The sequence below is a fragment of the Podarcis tiliguerta genome (genome assembly GCF_965153285.1).
Source record: "Podarcis tiliguerta genome assembly, chromosome: 3".
NCBI classification, from domain to species: Eukaryota; Metazoa; Chordata; class Lepidosauria; order Squamata; family Lacertidae; genus Podarcis; species Podarcis tiliguerta.
In genome coordinates this window covers 44,548,149-44,565,178 of record NC_139536.1, presented here as the reverse complement: position 1 = coordinate 44,565,178, position 17,030 = coordinate 44,548,149, and the positions used below count along the sequence as shown (strand labels likewise).

The 17,030-nt window shown below is 41.8% G+C and overlaps 1 protein-coding gene across 1 annotated transcript in view; it reads left to right on the top strand.

The window, feature by feature from the left end:
- ACTN2 (actinin alpha 2) overlaps nucleotides 1–11,949 on the top strand; it is a 56,109-nt gene extending 44,160 nt beyond the window's left edge. Inside the window, exons 16-21 of the mRNA XM_083432154.1 lie at nucleotides 258–392; nucleotides 1,724–1,903; nucleotides 4,271–4,417; nucleotides 8,843–8,908; nucleotides 9,809–9,967; nucleotides 10,606–11,949. Of these exons, the coding sequence (XP_083288280.1) occupies nucleotides 258–392; nucleotides 1,724–1,903; nucleotides 4,271–4,417; nucleotides 8,843–8,908; nucleotides 9,809–9,967; nucleotides 10,606–10,764 (846 nt within the window). The 3' untranslated portion in view covers nucleotides 10,765–11,949. The remainder of the gene's footprint in view (nucleotides 1–257; nucleotides 393–1,723; nucleotides 1,904–4,270; nucleotides 4,418–8,842; nucleotides 8,909–9,808; nucleotides 9,968–10,605) is intronic.
- Nucleotides 11,950–17,030: the final 5,081 nt, after the last annotated feature.

Here is a 17,030-nt window from a genome sequence, read left to right as displayed (position 1 = left end):
GGTCATTCTTTCCTAAAACTACTTTCTTCATGTGTGAAATTATCTAAGGCGTGGATCCCAACATGGGGCACCCCCCACACACACACAGGGGGGCAATTTGATAATGAGTTGTTAATAGTCAATGGCCTATGTTTTTAGCGAGGTCAGCGATTTCAGTACGATCAGCCACATGCATTTGTAGCCCCCTGCTGCCCCCAATCCTCTTATGTTTCAGCATCTGACTTCCTACATACCAACTCAATTTTGCACATTGGCAGGTAAAACAGCTTGTCCCAGTAAGGGATCAATCACTGCAAGAGGAGCTGGCCCGCCAGCATGCAAATGAACGCCTGCGTCGCCAGTTTGCTGCTCAGGCCAATGTCATTGGACCCTGGATCCAAACCAAGATGGAGGTAATTCTGACTGAGATGTGCAGCTTTTACTGTTTCCTTAGGGGTGTATGCAGAATGCCAAAGGTTCCATCACTCCACAGGTGCTAAACTAACGAACGGTTACTTTATCTCGCTATCTTACTATCTTTTTTTAAGTGCCAGAAATTACACAACAGAAAAAATGGGATACTCCTTGTCAGGAGTGGGTGCGTCTGGCAGCGTAAGTCCAAAGCAAGAAAACTGGGAATTTGACAAAGGCATTATGGGGAGAATCTTGTTGTACTGGAGGTCCAGGGAAGGAGAGACTAGTGTGGTTGATGCAGAGCAATTTTGCTGCTGAGGAGTGCCTCCATAATGAAAGGTACATAGCCCAACTGAATGGTGGGGATACAGTTCCAAACATAGTTGTGGCTTCCCTCAAAGAATTCTGGGAACTGTAGTTTGTTCAGGGTCCTGAAAATTGTTAGGCAACCCCTTGTAGAGCTACAGTTACAATCACCCTTCTCAGGATTCTTTGAGGGAAACCATGCCTGTTTAAATGGTTTAAGAGTGCTTTAAATGCATGGTGTGGATGTGACCACGGAGACAGGATTGAAAGAAGGAGACCAAGAGGGATGTGACATGCAGAACAGAGACAATGACAAGGTACATAAGAGAAGATGTGGAGCGGAAACAGAAGCAGAAAGGTCTGTATATGTTTTACACGCTGCTTGAGGTCATAATAGTGTTATGACTCATCCTCACAGTAAAAAAAAGTGAACACTTTCATACCATCAAAGAGGGTGGTGCAGGTGGAGAAACATTTTGGAATAGCTTTCTAAGTAGAGCATGCACAATTTGGGGTGTTTCCAGATGAAGGGTTTTGCAGGTGTTCTGTGTTCCAGATCTGTGGGTGATCTCCATGCTGATTGCTACTAGGGTGGGTGAGCAGGACCATGACCACAGTGTCAAATCCTTCCTGGAGGCACACCTTCCCACTCTTTGAGTTGGACAGTATGGTTTTCAGCTAATAGGAACTAGGCAGTAACCCATCTTCTGTAACATCCACAAGTGTCACGATCAAGGGTGGGGCACCTGTGGCTCTCCAGATGTTGTTGCCCCCCCCCACTCCCATCAGCCCACCTAGCATGGCCTATGGCCCAATGACACCTGGAGCACCAAAATTTCCCCACACGTCTGATTATTATATACAGATACCTATCTATGCCAGTGCACAAATATGAGTGTTCCTACCTCCCTTTGTGATTTTTGTAAATTAAGTTTACTGCTGCTTTAAAATGTATTTACCACGAAGAAATATATTTTGCAAACTAACATTTTTTCCTCTCTCTCTCACTCTCCCCCTTTGGCAGGAAATTGCCCGGAGCTCTGTTGACATAGCAGGGCCATTAGAGGACCAGATGAACCAATTAAAGCAGTTTGAGCACAATATCATAAATTACAAACTTAATATTGACAAATTAGAAGGAGACCATCAACTGATTCAAGAAGCCCTGGTGTTCGATAATAAGCACACCAATTACACAATGGAGGTAGCTACTGAGTCCTTTCTATGCCATTTAGTTACATAGCACATTCTTTAGTTATGTATCCTATCTGCAGCATCACTGCTGTTTGCATGATTTTCAAGGTGATAGTCACAACTTTATGGTGCATTCTTGTGTGAATTCAAACGAGAAATCAAGGGTGTTTTCATGCAGTTCTAGAACAGGAAAATGTGCATTCCAATAGAACAATACTTAGTGTTTATATAATGTTTTAGACTGTTCAGTGAGCTTCACAGAAAGTGGCTTGGTTCACACAGCAAACTAGGGTTCCCAGAGTGGGCTCCCGGAGAAGAACTCCCAGCCTCTTTACTATTCCCCAGTCCTTTTCCCTCAAACTCATGCCCCTGTTAAAAATGGGCACCTGCCACTCTTTTGGTAATTGAGGCAGATCTACATTTAAATGCTCAACTCTGTCACCATCCTGCACACCTAAGACTGAAGTGTGCCTAGCCTAAGCCCATCTTGTCAGTTCATGGCAAATACCTGTCTCATAGCTTTAACATTTAGCTTTTTTGCTGCCTCAGTTCTAAAGCTGGTTCAGCTATGGAATGCTTTCTGCTGTAGAAAGCCCTTTACGTTTTTTTAATTCTGCTATAAGACATCTGTCCTATTGCAAGCTGCTTAAGAAGATTAAGTTGCTGTGTACCTTGGCAGCTTCTGATCTTAAATGTAGATAGTTGCATAGGAAAAATAGCAATGGAATGCATTCACCCCTTCACTCTTTAAATGGGTGGCATTTTAAAAAATGAACCATGAACTTGCTCTTGCATTTCACAATGGAAAGACAGCCCAACAAATCATTTGTTTATTTGATTTATATCTCACCCAATATCCCTCAGGGCTCACGTCGGAAAACAACAACAATAAAACAGGATTTATGAAATGGGATCGTAAAAGATTGTGTCTTGTAGAAAAATAACAGCTAAAATAACCCTCTATTTATCTCCACTAAATGCTTGCAAAATAGAATGGGCTTAGCTGCCTTCAGAAGATGCTACTGTTTTGTCACAGACTCCCAGAGGAAGGCAGTAGCAGAGCTGAGAAATAGGCAGCCATTAAGCATACTTCTCTTTCTCCCCTTAGCAGTCTTTTGGGTCATTTGGAGGACACCCAGTTCTCTTAAATTGTTCCCTAAAAGCCACAGGAAACCAGTGCAGATGCTAGAGTACTGCCATACTTGCTTCCAGAGAGTCTTCTTCATCATGTAGATGAGCACCAAGCTGGGTAACATCTCCCATCTTCTAGAAAACCTCAGGCACACTGCAAGACTGAATATCAAAAGTTGCGATGGGAGGAATGGCATTTGCTACATCCAAACCTCAGGCATAGCTTCCTTACCAAATGAAGTTGTGAAAAGTAGTCCCCAGCATTGCCCATGATCTGGAAAAATGCAGGGATGGTGCCCCATTCCTTCTAGACTAGGGCTTGAGGGCTACATTGTCCCTTAGCCAGTCCTCCACGTGTTTGTGGGGTGTGTGGCCAAAGCAAAAGTGGGTGTGGCCAAAACAAACGATTGTGGTAATCCATACTCTCTTGTGCACACACATACACATCACATGAACATGCACAGAACACCCTCACACACCCCCAGTGCACACATCACAAACACACATACACTTAAGGCACACACAAGCCTGTTTTCACTTCTGACTCCCACCCTCCTCTTTGTCCCCACCCTCCTGTCCTCAACCTCCATCTTACTTCTGAAAATAAGACATAGGAAGAGCATACCTAGCTTGTATTTCACTGATAATGAAGTCAGGGATAGGCTTGTTGTAGCTGAGGATTTGCTTACCTGAGGGGCACACCTTGTACCTCCCTATACTATAAAATGCTGAATCTCGCTTTATATACCCCCATGATTACCCTTGGTCACTGTGTTACTGTCGTAGTGCCCCCCCCCCCCCCGTTGACTCCACCTCCGATCATATAATCTAGGGATTGTGTCACTTCTGCTACACCACAATAATAGGCAGGTCTATTCACAGTCAAACCCAAATATTCCTAGCAGTGGATCTCTCCAGCAGTCACCCATCATAGCCTTTCCGAATCTGCCAGGTTAGTCCTCATCCTGAAATGTTGTTTACGGCAATATTTCTACAATATTTATTAGCCAGTAACTGGTGTTTTATAAATAAGCTTGTCAAAACATTGTCTGAAATTCAGTTGCTAATTGAACAATGCAGATAAATAGAAAACCAGAATACAAATTGGTTTAAGTGAGTAGGTTTCCTCTGACCTATCATTCTTTTATGTATTTGGTAGCAGTTCTACTTATCAATAGTTTCAATCAATCTGCCAGTCGGTTTTCTCTTGGGCTGTCTTTAAAGCATCCTGGTTTCTCTGCCACAGCATATTCGTGTTGGATGGGAGCTGTTACTGACCACCATTGCCCGAACGATCAATGAAGTTGAGAATCAGATTCTTACAAGAGATGCCAAAGGAATCACCCAGCAACAAATGAATGAATTCAGAGCATCGTTTAATCACTTTGACAGGGTACAGTAGCCCATTTCCTTTCTTTTTTTTAACCTGAAACTGGTGTGCCAGAAAGCATGTGTGTGCTTCTCTGCTACTGTCTTAATGTTTGTTTATTAAGCCTTCCTTTAGTCCTCCCCTAAGCCCCTACCTGCAATTCACATCTTCTTTTCTATCCAAGAAGTGCCCACTCAGGGCAACCCCAAATCTATTTGGAAGGTCTTACTCCTGGCCAACCACAGCTTCTCATCCAGAGAAGCATAAACATTCCAGAGATGTCTCCTCACAGCCTTGATATAGTTCCCGTCTCTCCTGTTTCCTGGCAGTACTCCTCTCCTTGTACTCAAGTCACTGTCTTCTTTCTCCACCCCACTCCTCCCCATTTCTGTGAAAAAAGCTTAATTCAAATCCCCTGTGTGCATCAAAATAATGTGTGAATGGGACTGCTCTGCATAGCCCTGCTCATGCCAGTCATGCCCCCTCTAGCTGTATTTTGGGTGGGCCTGGGCTCTATATGCAGACTAACATATGTATGTACATAGTGTTCTTCCACATGATTTTCGCCAGACCATGGCTAGAGAATGTGGTGGCTGCAGGGGCAGTTCTAGGCAGCATAACCCCACAAAACCTTCAAACATACTTCCAAAGCATGAGGGGTGTGCATGACGTGGTTTAGTCAGGATTATTGAAGAAATCCACTTTATATCTCAGTAGTTTGGGATGTGGATGAATACTCTCTCTGTGTGTGATCCTATACTCCCTTATCAAGAAATGAAGGCTGAAATGTTGAAGCATAAATTGGTAAGATGTATACAAATTGAGTCAGGGAGGCAGAGGAAAAGTGCAGGGAACAACGATGTTGGGATTTGTATTTGAAAAAGAGCCCCAGTCCTCTGCAGGCTTTGAAACTGGAAGTAACTTTCACTCCCAATTTCCAACTAATCAAAATACTAGTGACCTCAATGATATAGACTGTTTAGATTTAAGCTGCAGAAGTTAGCAGGTATTTCCAGAAATTAGACATCTGTCTAAGCATCCATTCCCGTCCCTGAAGTGCTCGGTCTGCGTCTGTAATCCAGTTGAATTAAAGGTCATCTTCTCTGTATTGATTTCCTGTACTTCCTGTTCCAGTGTTCCATACCAGCTTCTTGAACTGCTAAATACCTTCCAACAACTCACCAACAACCACCCCAGAACTCATCCATAATCTCAGACAGCAGCCTATTACTTTTTCTACAACTTCATTTGTATTTTCCACCAACCATGTGTTTAGGTGCTGCACAAAGCATAATGTGAAATGCGCAAAGGGATTGGTTGATGGTTGAAGTAGTTGAGGCCTGTCTCTAAGGCCAATCAAGTAGAAATTGCACAGATTAATAGGTTAGATCAGAGGTTTTCAACCTTTTTGAGTCCATGGCTCCCTTGATCGACCACCATTCTTTCTGCAACACACCTGTGGGGCTCAGGAACCCAGTTATGTCACCCCTTGCCTGCATAGCTAGCAGCCTCTCACCCTTTCTCGAACACCCTCTCTTGTGGAGTGTTCTATCAGCTACTCTTCTTGAGAGTCCTCTGGGCAGCCACTGCCACTGCCCCTGTTCTCTGAACTCCCACCCACTGCCCCAAAAAGAGGTGCCTCCTCACATTGCCCCACAAGGGCCTGGGAAGAGGAGAGTGGCCTCCAACTGAGAGTGGCCAAAGGCCAACGTGAGGCTAGCACCTTACCTTAGGAGGCAGCAGTGTCAGCAAGGAGCGCTGCCGGGCATGCATGGTGGAAAGGCTCCCCTTCAGCCCCAGGCAGGCCTTGCACACAGCAAGCCCAAGGAAGGCCAATGCAGCATCTGCCTGCCTGCCCAGCCTCCCACTTGTCTATCCATTCCCAACAGGAAGAGCTGGTGGACTGGCTGGCTGGGCTTCCTCGCTGGATGCTTGCTTACTCTGAGACCACCTCAGCTTCTGACAACCAGCAGCCCTTGGCCAGCCCCAGAGGTACCAGTCGCCTGGGGAGCTTGTAGCCAGGGCTGCTGCGACAAACAGCCACACAAGATTTTGGGAGGCAGAGACACGAGAGGGCATCAGAGGAGGGATGGAAGGAAAGAGGGACAGAAGCCAGTGTTGCTTGCACACCCCTGACCATCCTTCAAGGCACCCCAGGGTGCCATGACAAACTGGTTGAAAACCACTGGGTTAGATTATTAAGTGGTGTTTGGCTGGCTGGCTCATATCTCTCAGACATAGTTCTATAACATTCTTATGCATGTGCTTATTCATGCCTGGCAAAAAAAAAAGCAGCTCCTAGAATGTATTACTCTTCCTGTTTAGAAACAGCTGCAAAAGAAAATTGCTTTCAAGCTAATTAATTCTGTTGTTTCTAAAAGTGCTTTTGATTGGATGATGTACTTAAGCAGAAAAATAAAAGGAAATGCTGTGTTTAATTCAGTGAAGAACAATCAGTAAAGATCCATAAAATTAAGATTCTGCCTGATAAATATGGTTTAAACGCTTGTGCATATTGGATCCAATTATTAATGTCTTTGATCTGATTTTCTAGGGATTATTCCATTTAAATTAGGTGGTAATAGCTGGAAGGGTTGCATGTGTGTTTGTCAGAGAGAACAGACCTTTTCACACCATTGTTTATCCAGACAATAAATGTGCTTTTGTTAGCTAGTAATTTGTCCAAATACCTTTTCTTATGGAATGATTTTGACATTGGTATATACCGGTAATTTAATGATGGTTAAATAAGTTCTAACTAATTTGGATAGAAATCTAATTCTTCCTCACATACAACAGCCATTACAATTGAAATTACCTTGTGGAAAGCTGTTTGTGTTTTTGAGCCCCTTTGGAATAGATTGCTTGTGACATGAAGCAATGAGCATCAGAACTCACCATTCCCTAGATACCATTGGACCCTACTATTGGAGAGTAGAGTTGTTTTGAGTTCATTTTTGTTACATGCTTATATTTGATAGAGATAAGCAACTGGTGGTCAGAGACCTCAGTCCTTCCCTGATGGAACTTCCGCAGGTGTTCCATCTGGCCCTTAGCATAGCTACCAATTCAAGGAACACCTCTTCCCCTATTGTCATCTATCTATGTGGTACCCAGGTTTGCCCTTCTGGATGAACAGTTATGGAGGAGGCAAGTGATTTCAGTTGGTAAAGCAGAAAGTGTTAACTGCTCTCACTGCTCTCTGGGTCAGTAAAGGAAGGCCTGTAGTTCAGTGGCAGGGGATCATTTTGCATGCAGTACGTCCCAGGTTCAATTCCTTCTTCAGATAGGGCTGGGAATGTCACATCTGAAACACTGTTGAAAGTCAGTGTTGATAGTACTGAGCTAGATAGATCAATGGTCTGATTTAATAACCCAAATTAATTTTTTGTGTACTTTCTTCTCTTCTGTGGTTCCCCTGCATGACATGACAATCTGGCAGTTTGGGTACCAGTGCAGTTAAAGCAAATATGAGAGATTTGTGTCTTTCCAGATGTTGAACTCAGCCCCAGCCAACCGTCAGGGATGTTAGAAGCTGTAGTCCAACAAGACCTGGAGGTCATAGGTACCCTGTTTAGGGAAGCTTTTAATGTTTGATGAACTACTGTGTTTTAATATTTTGTTGGAAGCCGCCCAGAGTGGCTGGGGAAACCCAGCCAGATGGGTGGGGTATAAATAAATTATTATTATTACTACCCCGTCCATGGAATAAAGCTTGCGTCTGCAGTTTAGAAAAGGTGGAAAGAATACAGGAAAACAAACTAAATAGTAAATTAAACTCTGGCAATCAGTTCAAGTAACCTCCACATCAATGTCTCATTTAAAGTTAGATCTCGGCAGTTAATAGTCTTACTTTAATTAATATAATTGCCTTCCAGTGGAGCTTAAAAAAACCACCACAGGGTAAAACATGCAACCTTTTAATTCCACTTATCCTGATCCCAGGCAAAGGAATCCAATAACTGGATGCAAAGCAAACCATCACTCCAACAAATAAAACTATAAAATAATTCCAAGTCCCACAAATAAGTACTTTCTGCTCAAAAAATCAGTTTTGGGGGAACATGCCAACAATGCCTATATTACAAATCAGTCTTTAAAAGCACTGTAATTCTTGACAGATGTTACAACACTAATGTTAAAAACAATTAAATGTATGCCACTCCAGTGTTAAACTTTCCTTTCCCCTTGCTACTTTGTCTTCTTTGATTCTGTTTGCTGCATCTCATTGGCCCTTTTCTGACATTATTTCTAGTGATGTTTGCTTTCATGTAATCTACTTCTTCCTCCCTTCAACTGATGGTTGGACTGGTCCGTCAAAAAAACACCCTGTGTATCATGCAATTGATGGTGGGGTTATTTTAACTTCATGGGAATCCTGATGAACTGCTTGCTTGTGATTTGTGAAACCTTTCTTGCTATGTTCTATGTACTTCTTCCCATCTACAGAAGAAGAATGGGCTTATGGACCATGATGACTTCAGAGCCTGCTTAATTTCCATGGGCTATGATCTGGTATGAATTTTAAGACATAGTTGATTTGTTAAAGTGTTCCATGTGCTACAGATACAGCATTTTACACTACAGGTGCCCTAGCAGAATTATGGATGCTTTCATAGAACACCCACAGCCAAACTCAAGTTACTCAAAATCTTAGTTTACCAAACTTGTTTCTTCCCCCCTATAGCCATGTACAAATGTATCTGTATGCCTTTGTGGACATAGACATTAACTTAAACATTATTTATCCACAGATAAATTTTATGTTCACAAAGACATACAAATACATCAGAATATATTCTATTACTTTTCTGGATAAAGTAAATCTTTTAATTTTTTTTTTTTTTTATAAAACCAAGCAGCTCCATAAACTGATTGTTTAAAATTTCATGAGACCTGATTCAACTGAATATTTGTGTTAACAGGAGCCAGCACAATGAGTTGCAATGAGACTTCCCTGGTCTCCTCCTCTGCATGCCCCCACCTGCTTTGGGTGGTCAGGAGAACCCCCGGAAGAGCATACAGGGGAGAATAGGGGAGATTGTTCCATATGGCAAGCAGAAACACTTGTGCTGACCAAACTATCATAATAGCGCAACTTTTAATTCCACCTCTGGTTTGTTATGCTTAGTTTTGGTATTTGTGCTATGCTTCAAGACCACAATTGAATAAAGCACCAGATTTCAGTGGGCTTAAGCCTGCTTAGCTCTCCTTGTGACCCATGGCTATGAAATAGCCCCTTCCTATCTGAAAATACTTAAAAGAAATTTTTGCGTACATAAAAATAATGACAATTTGGACACACGAAGTGAATTTTGTATTTTAAAAAGCAAAACTGTGAGGTTGTATATATTTGCTTATATAATTCTTTCTTATTTTTCCCTCTACCATGACTGATTTTGAATCGTACCCAAGGGTGAAGCTGAGTTCGCCCGAATCATGTCCTTAGTTGATCCCAACGGTCAGGGAACAGTCTCCTTCCAATCTTTTATTGACTTCATGACCAGAGAGACTGCAGACACTGACACTGCTGAACAAGTTATTGCTTCTTTCAAGATCCTGGCTTCAGATAAGGTCAGTGTTTTTGTCTGCAGATGGTGGGATTTTCCATGTCCCTCAGCTCATGCAGGATACCCAAATGCTAGAAAAGCTGAACAAAATGTTCTATAACCTAGGTTGAAAACAGCAGGTTAAATAATATTCACATGGCTTAAATAAAGGATAGCAGCAGGATGGTTTTGGCAAACCAGAGTGACAAGTCAGCTCATGGCAATTCTAGAGAAACCTGACCTAAATTTTACAAATTCTACAGGCCCCAAATTCTGCAGCTGAAATTAAAAAGTACACACAAGCTCAAATTTTCTAATGAGGAAAGCACAATTTTGTCCAGGCAGGTTGCTGCACAATCCTAGCTTGCAGTGAAAAATGCCAAGGATCAGAGGAGCTACACATGGGTGTCATGTGGCTTGTGTGAATCAATTGTATCAGAGGCCTGTAAAATATGTAGAAATGCCCTAACATAACTGGTAGGAAAAGCTATGAGAATGCAGTATGATATATTTATGGCATATCACGGTTTCCCTGGGCTTCTGACCAGCCCTATAGAATTGCCACTGTAGGGTATAAACAATAAATATTTCATTTTTTTTTTTCTGATGTTGAGAAGTTACAGGAAAACCTCTGAAGAAATTCCTTTTTATAAATCTTTGCAGCCTTATATTCTTGCTGAGGAGCTGCTTCGAGAACTGCCACCCGAGCAAGCTCAGTACTGCATCAAAAGAATGCCAGCCTACAAAGGTCCAGGTGGTGTTCCTGGAGCTCTGGATTATACCTCATTTTCATCAGCATTGTATGGCGAAAGTGACCTGTAACGAGCACCGGTCACCTTAGGCATGTTAAGTGAATATATATGTATTACCCTCCAGTTTGCTCATTGAAAAGTGTGGCAAGCTGACTTCAAAATAAGTTTAGCAGGTACATTCAGTGAGTAACCAGTATATCAAATAAAGTGTGCAGCATTGATAGTTTTTTACATCGTTCATATGTAGTTTGTCAGCCTTATATAGTTACCCACTGCATTTGCCTAACGCCTTACCTGGTTGTAATTTAAAGTAAAAAAACAAATCCTGTAGGAAGTATTTCTCTCAGTGTCAAGTTAGGAAGCCTCAGGAAAAAGATAAAATATAGAAACCTTTTGAAAGTTTAACCCATTAAAACATTAAAATTCATGAAATGTTTTCCTTAAGAATTATCCATGCTTTATGCGAGTCTTTCGCAGTCTCCCTCCAGGTTCCTGTTTTTTTACTTTCATGCTGAAGTAGTGCTCTCATCTGTGGAGACCAGATTTGGCACGCTTCTGCCGGTAGAGTTGCATATATGAGAGAAACAAGGAAATGAATCAAACCAAGAACATACAACCTAATATCATACTGAACTCTAATTAATTAATTTATTTTAATGTGTAACTCTGTTTTTAATTTTGGTTTGGCTTTCTGTTGGCATAAAAGTCACAGAGCCTCAGGAGTTCTATGTCAACGGATGGATGATTTAAAGCAATAGATTATATTCAGCTAAGTCATATTCAGAGCACAGCCATTAAAATCAGCAGACAAGTTACGGAAGTCTGTTTATTTCAATGGCTCTGCTCTTGAGTATGACTAATATTGGTTATCACCTAATACCTGGCTTTTACCTGGGCAGCTGAATGGGCACAAAATTAACAGGATAATATAAAGAAGCTCAACATGTTTGTGTTAAACTGTTTTGCTTTATGCTGTGTTCATTGTTCTGCTGCATTTGTTCTTGATTAATGCTGAATGTCAGTTTTTAGTCAGGTTTTTTTTTTTACCTTAGTACAGCAATTGTATGGCAGGTTATTAGTAACCATTTGTCATCTTAGAAGCCTATATAGAGCAATAAACTTTTTTACTTGAAGCAGTCGTGGGGGGGATGCAATGCAAGCACTTAGAAGTATCAGCAAGTGGCAAAGAACACCATACAGCCCTGTATTCTTAAAATGTGCCTGTTAAATAAAGCCTGCTTTTCAAACCTTAAAATGGATTTAGTTATGGAGATTCATTCAGTATACCTTCAAAACAATGCGCAACTAGATATATTTGGTGTCTTTCCCCAAATTTTCTCCCAATTTAGTTGATTTCCTTTGGAGAACTTTACTTAGCAAGCCACTTGACCACCTTTTATTTCTTTTACATAGAAAATGTTAACTATGCTTATAAGTAATAATTTGAGCATAAGGAGTGGTGGCAAACTCCTTCTCAACAAAGGTGTTGACTCAGGAGAGTTGGGTAAACCCTACACATTGTTTTTATCATGAAGCAGCACATGGTCTCCAGCGTTTTGGGAAGCTGGGGCACATTTGGAAAAACTCATTGACATTTTAAAAACATTTAAAAGGGCAGGGTGGTGGGTGCCAAGAGAGGTATCTGAGTCTAGCATCTGTTACACACATGATATGGTGCACCTGTTTGCATTTGAAACACAATCTAAGTGTATAGGTGTCTGCAGTTATCAGCAGGAAATTCTTCACACCCAGCTTAGAATAAAATGCCTCCAGTTCATCCTCAATACTCCATCTCTAAAGAATGCTGTGGGGTAGGGGTTTTTTACTTGTAGCTACTGGGAAGAGGGCACAAGGAGAAGGGGACGACAGAGGATGAGATGGTTGGATGGTGTTCTTGCAGCTACCAGCATGAGTTTGATCAAACTGCGGGAGGCAGTGGAGGACAGAAGTGCCTGGCGTGCTCTGGTCCATGGGGTCATGAAGAGTCGGACACGACTAAACAGCAACAACTGGGAAGACAGTATATTTGTTAAAATATATCAAGTTCAACCATGCTATGCCTATTATTCTGTTCAGGCTACATCTTTGGAATCATGTTGAGTATGCAGTCAATGGCATATACTACAGTATGTGTTCCTTATCCACACTGTATTGACAACTTATTCACATTTGACAAATGTGAGGTACTGTACAAACTGGCACTGCTTGAAAGATCACCACACAGAGGTACCAGTTTACACACACAGAGTCTCCATCAGAGAATGGCATAGTGGCAGGTCCACCACCACCCATTACATGGTGGCAATTACCTTGTGAGAGCCAGCCCTTAGTCAATCAAAATTATCACCATAGAGTGGATGGATTTGAGCTCCCCTTTAAAACCTCCTGCAGACACAGGTAGGTCATTACAACAGCCCTCAAAAAGGTTTCGGGCCCTGTCCACACCACCTGCATTTAGTGTCACTAGCCTCCATTGCAAAGGAATATGTGGAGTTCTACAGAATGAACTGTTTGCATATAACAGCCCAGCCTTGACACAAAGATCAATTTGGCTCCCATTTTGCAGGTGTATAACTGGTAACTTTTAAGCCCATAAGAACTGAATTGTCCAACTGCATATAAGCATAAAACATGCTTGGGCTTGTTAACACAAAGACAGTTCAATGTCTTTTAATTAACATAATAATGAGTTACTGTTGTGGGTTTTCTGGAAAAGGGTTGCCTTCCCAAAGCCTGCTAAGGGAGGCTCTGGCAGGGTCCTGGAACCCTCCCACCTCCTCCCCAAAGTTGGGAAAGCGCTAACCAGGCTTTGGAAAGGACTCTAGGACTCTGTCAGAGCCCTCATGCCTCCTTCCCAAAGGCCAGTGCTTTGCTTACTCAGCTTTCAGAAGGCAGTGCAAGGGCTGGAGGGGTGTCAAAAGTTGCTGAGGGCTGCCAAAAGAGGCACTGAGGGTCGTGTGTGGCCCTTGGGCTGCACATTGGACCACCCTGCTCTAGACAGTTATCTAATTTAGCAAGTTTATTTTACTTGTATTTAGTTAATGAAGCTAAAAATGTTGAAACTAGTCTAATACTGTATTTGCAATTGGCATCCAGTTGTCATTCCTGATGAACTTAAGGAAGAGTTTCCATGGAAAAATAAAGCACTGGAAAATTGTCCATTCCACATCACTCTAGCGAGCTACTCAGAGCTAAGGGTTGCTCCAGAAACCATGATAGTTTTGTCTTGTTTTAAAAACTACCCCGCTGAAGAAGATATTGCCAAACTGATTTTCCGTTTTCCATTTATTTGTTACGATTATTTGTATCTCATCTTTCAGGATACAAATTCTTCCAAGGCAGATTATAATTAAGTTGCATATTTTAAAAGCACAATAAGCAATTTTAACATACTAAAAACCCTTTCCCCAGAGCAGTTGATGGTAGATCACTCAGGGTGGGGAGATAAAAGTCTGGCCAGAGAGCAAGCCCTGAGGTGATCTTTGCCTACCTGCCTCCTTCTCCTGGAATTATTCCCACAGGATGATTGATCCATCCAACATCCTCGCCCAAAGTAGCAAGCCTGCCAACACCAACAGAAAACGGCCTTTGACATGTGATTTCTGATCCATGAAGGAGATTTCTAATCCCCAAAGAAGACTGCAGGGCAAATGACAGCTGGTGTTCTACACTAAAAACACAAGCAGAGATTTAATGCTGCGCTCTCTCCTGCAATGGGATGCTCATTGACTTGCTGTGTCTTGCATATTTTTTACTGTAAAACTACATATGATGCCAGCGAACACACATATTTCCTTTGACATAACTTTCAACTTGCCTGGGGAGGACGTCTGCAAAGGCGAATGAGAAGGCAGGAGAAGAATGCTCAACCAGTCTGCCACACGCTGATTCTTTCTCTCCTCTAGGCCTTTTTCTCTTTCACCTAGACTTATGTTCAGCTTCTGAGACAGCTGAGAATAAAAGGCAAGGGGAAGGAGATGCGGTGGTAAATTAAGGGGCAGAGAAAAGATCAAGGAGCCCTCCCAGATTTTTAATCTTTCCAGCCCTGTTTTTAATGTTTTGGGGATTGTAAGTTTACTATATTTAAAAATCACAGAAATAAATAAGATTTGAGTGCTTTCTTTGATACAATTTCTTTTGGAATCTAAATAAATGGAAAACCTCAAGCCTTTATTGAAAGAGAATATTTATCTACTACAAGATCTCCTGTTGTTTGTCCTTCTCTTATTTAGATATGTTGCATGCCACCCCAATCTCTGAACAGTGCGAAATCCCAGGGGTTCCAGGCACTTACTCTGGGTTAATGTTTCCTTTGGGAATTAGTCACAGCAGAGATGATGGTGTCTTTATGATAAATGGTTTATTTACATATACGTATACAATCTGAGCCTGCGATGGAGGGGCTCACTGCATGGACATCAGAAACAGTCTTGTTTCTGCCATAATCGCAGCCTTGGATTCCAGCAGGAATAAAACATTGCTCTCAAGCATTGCTCTCTCTCCAGCTTGCTGCTCTACTTCCAGGTCATACCACTACCACCCAACTTTTGCCTTTGTCTTTTTCTAACTACCAGCCAGTAAACAGTCATCTTACACAGATCCACTTTCCTTTGTTTCCCTTAATGCCTCATTACCCAGGCTATCACCTCAATACAGAAAGCTAGCTTGGCTTATATTTTAACACCTGCTGGATCCCTCTCCCCAAAACTTATAACAGATATAAATGGATTTGTAGGTGAATAATCTTTGGTTATCAAATACCAATACTATTTAGGGAGAGATCCTTGGCATTTAACCTTAGCAAAGTGTTTTAATATATTGTTATTTTCTGTATCATCAAAGGCCCAAACTTGCAAATATGTGTGTGTGTGTTGTGTGTATATCATTAGAATATGGAATCATTATAACAGATATAAATGTAATTTATATATATATATATAGTCCAGTAGCACCTTAGAGACCAATTAAGTTTGTTCTTGGTATAAGCTTTCGTGTGCATGTACACTTCTTCAGATATCTCTCTCCGTATCTCCCCTTCATATCTGAAGAAGTGTGCATGCACATGAAAGCTTATACCAAGAACAAACTGAATTGGTCTCTAAGGTGCTACTGGAATTTTTTATATATATATATATATATATATTGACTGCATCAGACCAACACAGCTACCTACCTGTAATAATTTTAGTTTGACTTGCTCCCAGTAAGTGAAAACTCCCACCCATTGATCAAGAAATATTTCAAATAGCTTCAAATATATGCACCCTTATCAGTGACAAAGATAATTTCTTAAGCTGTAAGCCACTGCCAAGTAGCTGATTACTCAGTAACACGAGATTCACATACAAAATGAGTTTCTGTGGAACAGTTACCCCTTATTCTCAAAAACTGCCCATATGGTAGGTTGTGCCTCAGTGATCTGGGGTGCGGTCAGGGGATGTGCCAAGAAAGATATTGCTCTTCAGAGTAAATAACAACCTGATACTTTCACAATTAACAGATAAATTAACCAGAACCATGATACAAGTTCACAGTTTATGCAAGAAGCCAAGTTTTTACATGGGAGAGCTAATGACTCTGTCAATTTGCTACTTATCCAATGACAGCCTTCCAGCAAACTTACTTAATTTATTAAGAGATTGTGATGACTTAAATGTAAAATATGAACAAGAGGCCTGCTTGAGTTGTCATGCATCTTACAGTAGATATGCACAGGACATGAAACTGAATTAGGCCTGCTTTGCACATTAGTTTAAACCAGGGATGTGAGATATCTTATCTGTGAGACTTTCCACACCGCTTACCAGCCCTGCTTTGTATTCCTCTTGAGTGGTTCTGCCAGGTTGGAATGTGTCGTTGAACTGAGATGCTTCTTGCTTACCTAAACTTTTATGCACAGAGGTGTAAGGGGGAAATGTGCAGGCAGTATTCTACCCAGCTGCTCAGTACGAAGCAAACTGGCTCCCATCTTCCAGCAGTGTGGACCGTGGCATCTCAAAGTTCAGTGGTGCCCTGTGCAACGCCAAAATCTGTCCCCCCCGCCTTCCATTGGACTTCATAGTTGTGGTACCTGTTGTGGCGCCCCAGAATCTCTGCGCCTGGTGCGTCCCAACGGTTGTGCTCCCCTAGATCCACCTTTGCTTCCAGCAGTCTGACCTGCCAGTCAGTCAGTCAGCCAGTCAATCAATCAATCAATCAATCAATCAATCCAGTATTAGGAAACTGGCAAGGACAGTTCTAGAAACTAATTCCTGGAAGAAATAAAAAGAATCCAGCATTCAGAGCACTAAAGCAAAAGAGAAAAAATGGTAAGTAGATGGGATGGAAAACGACCAC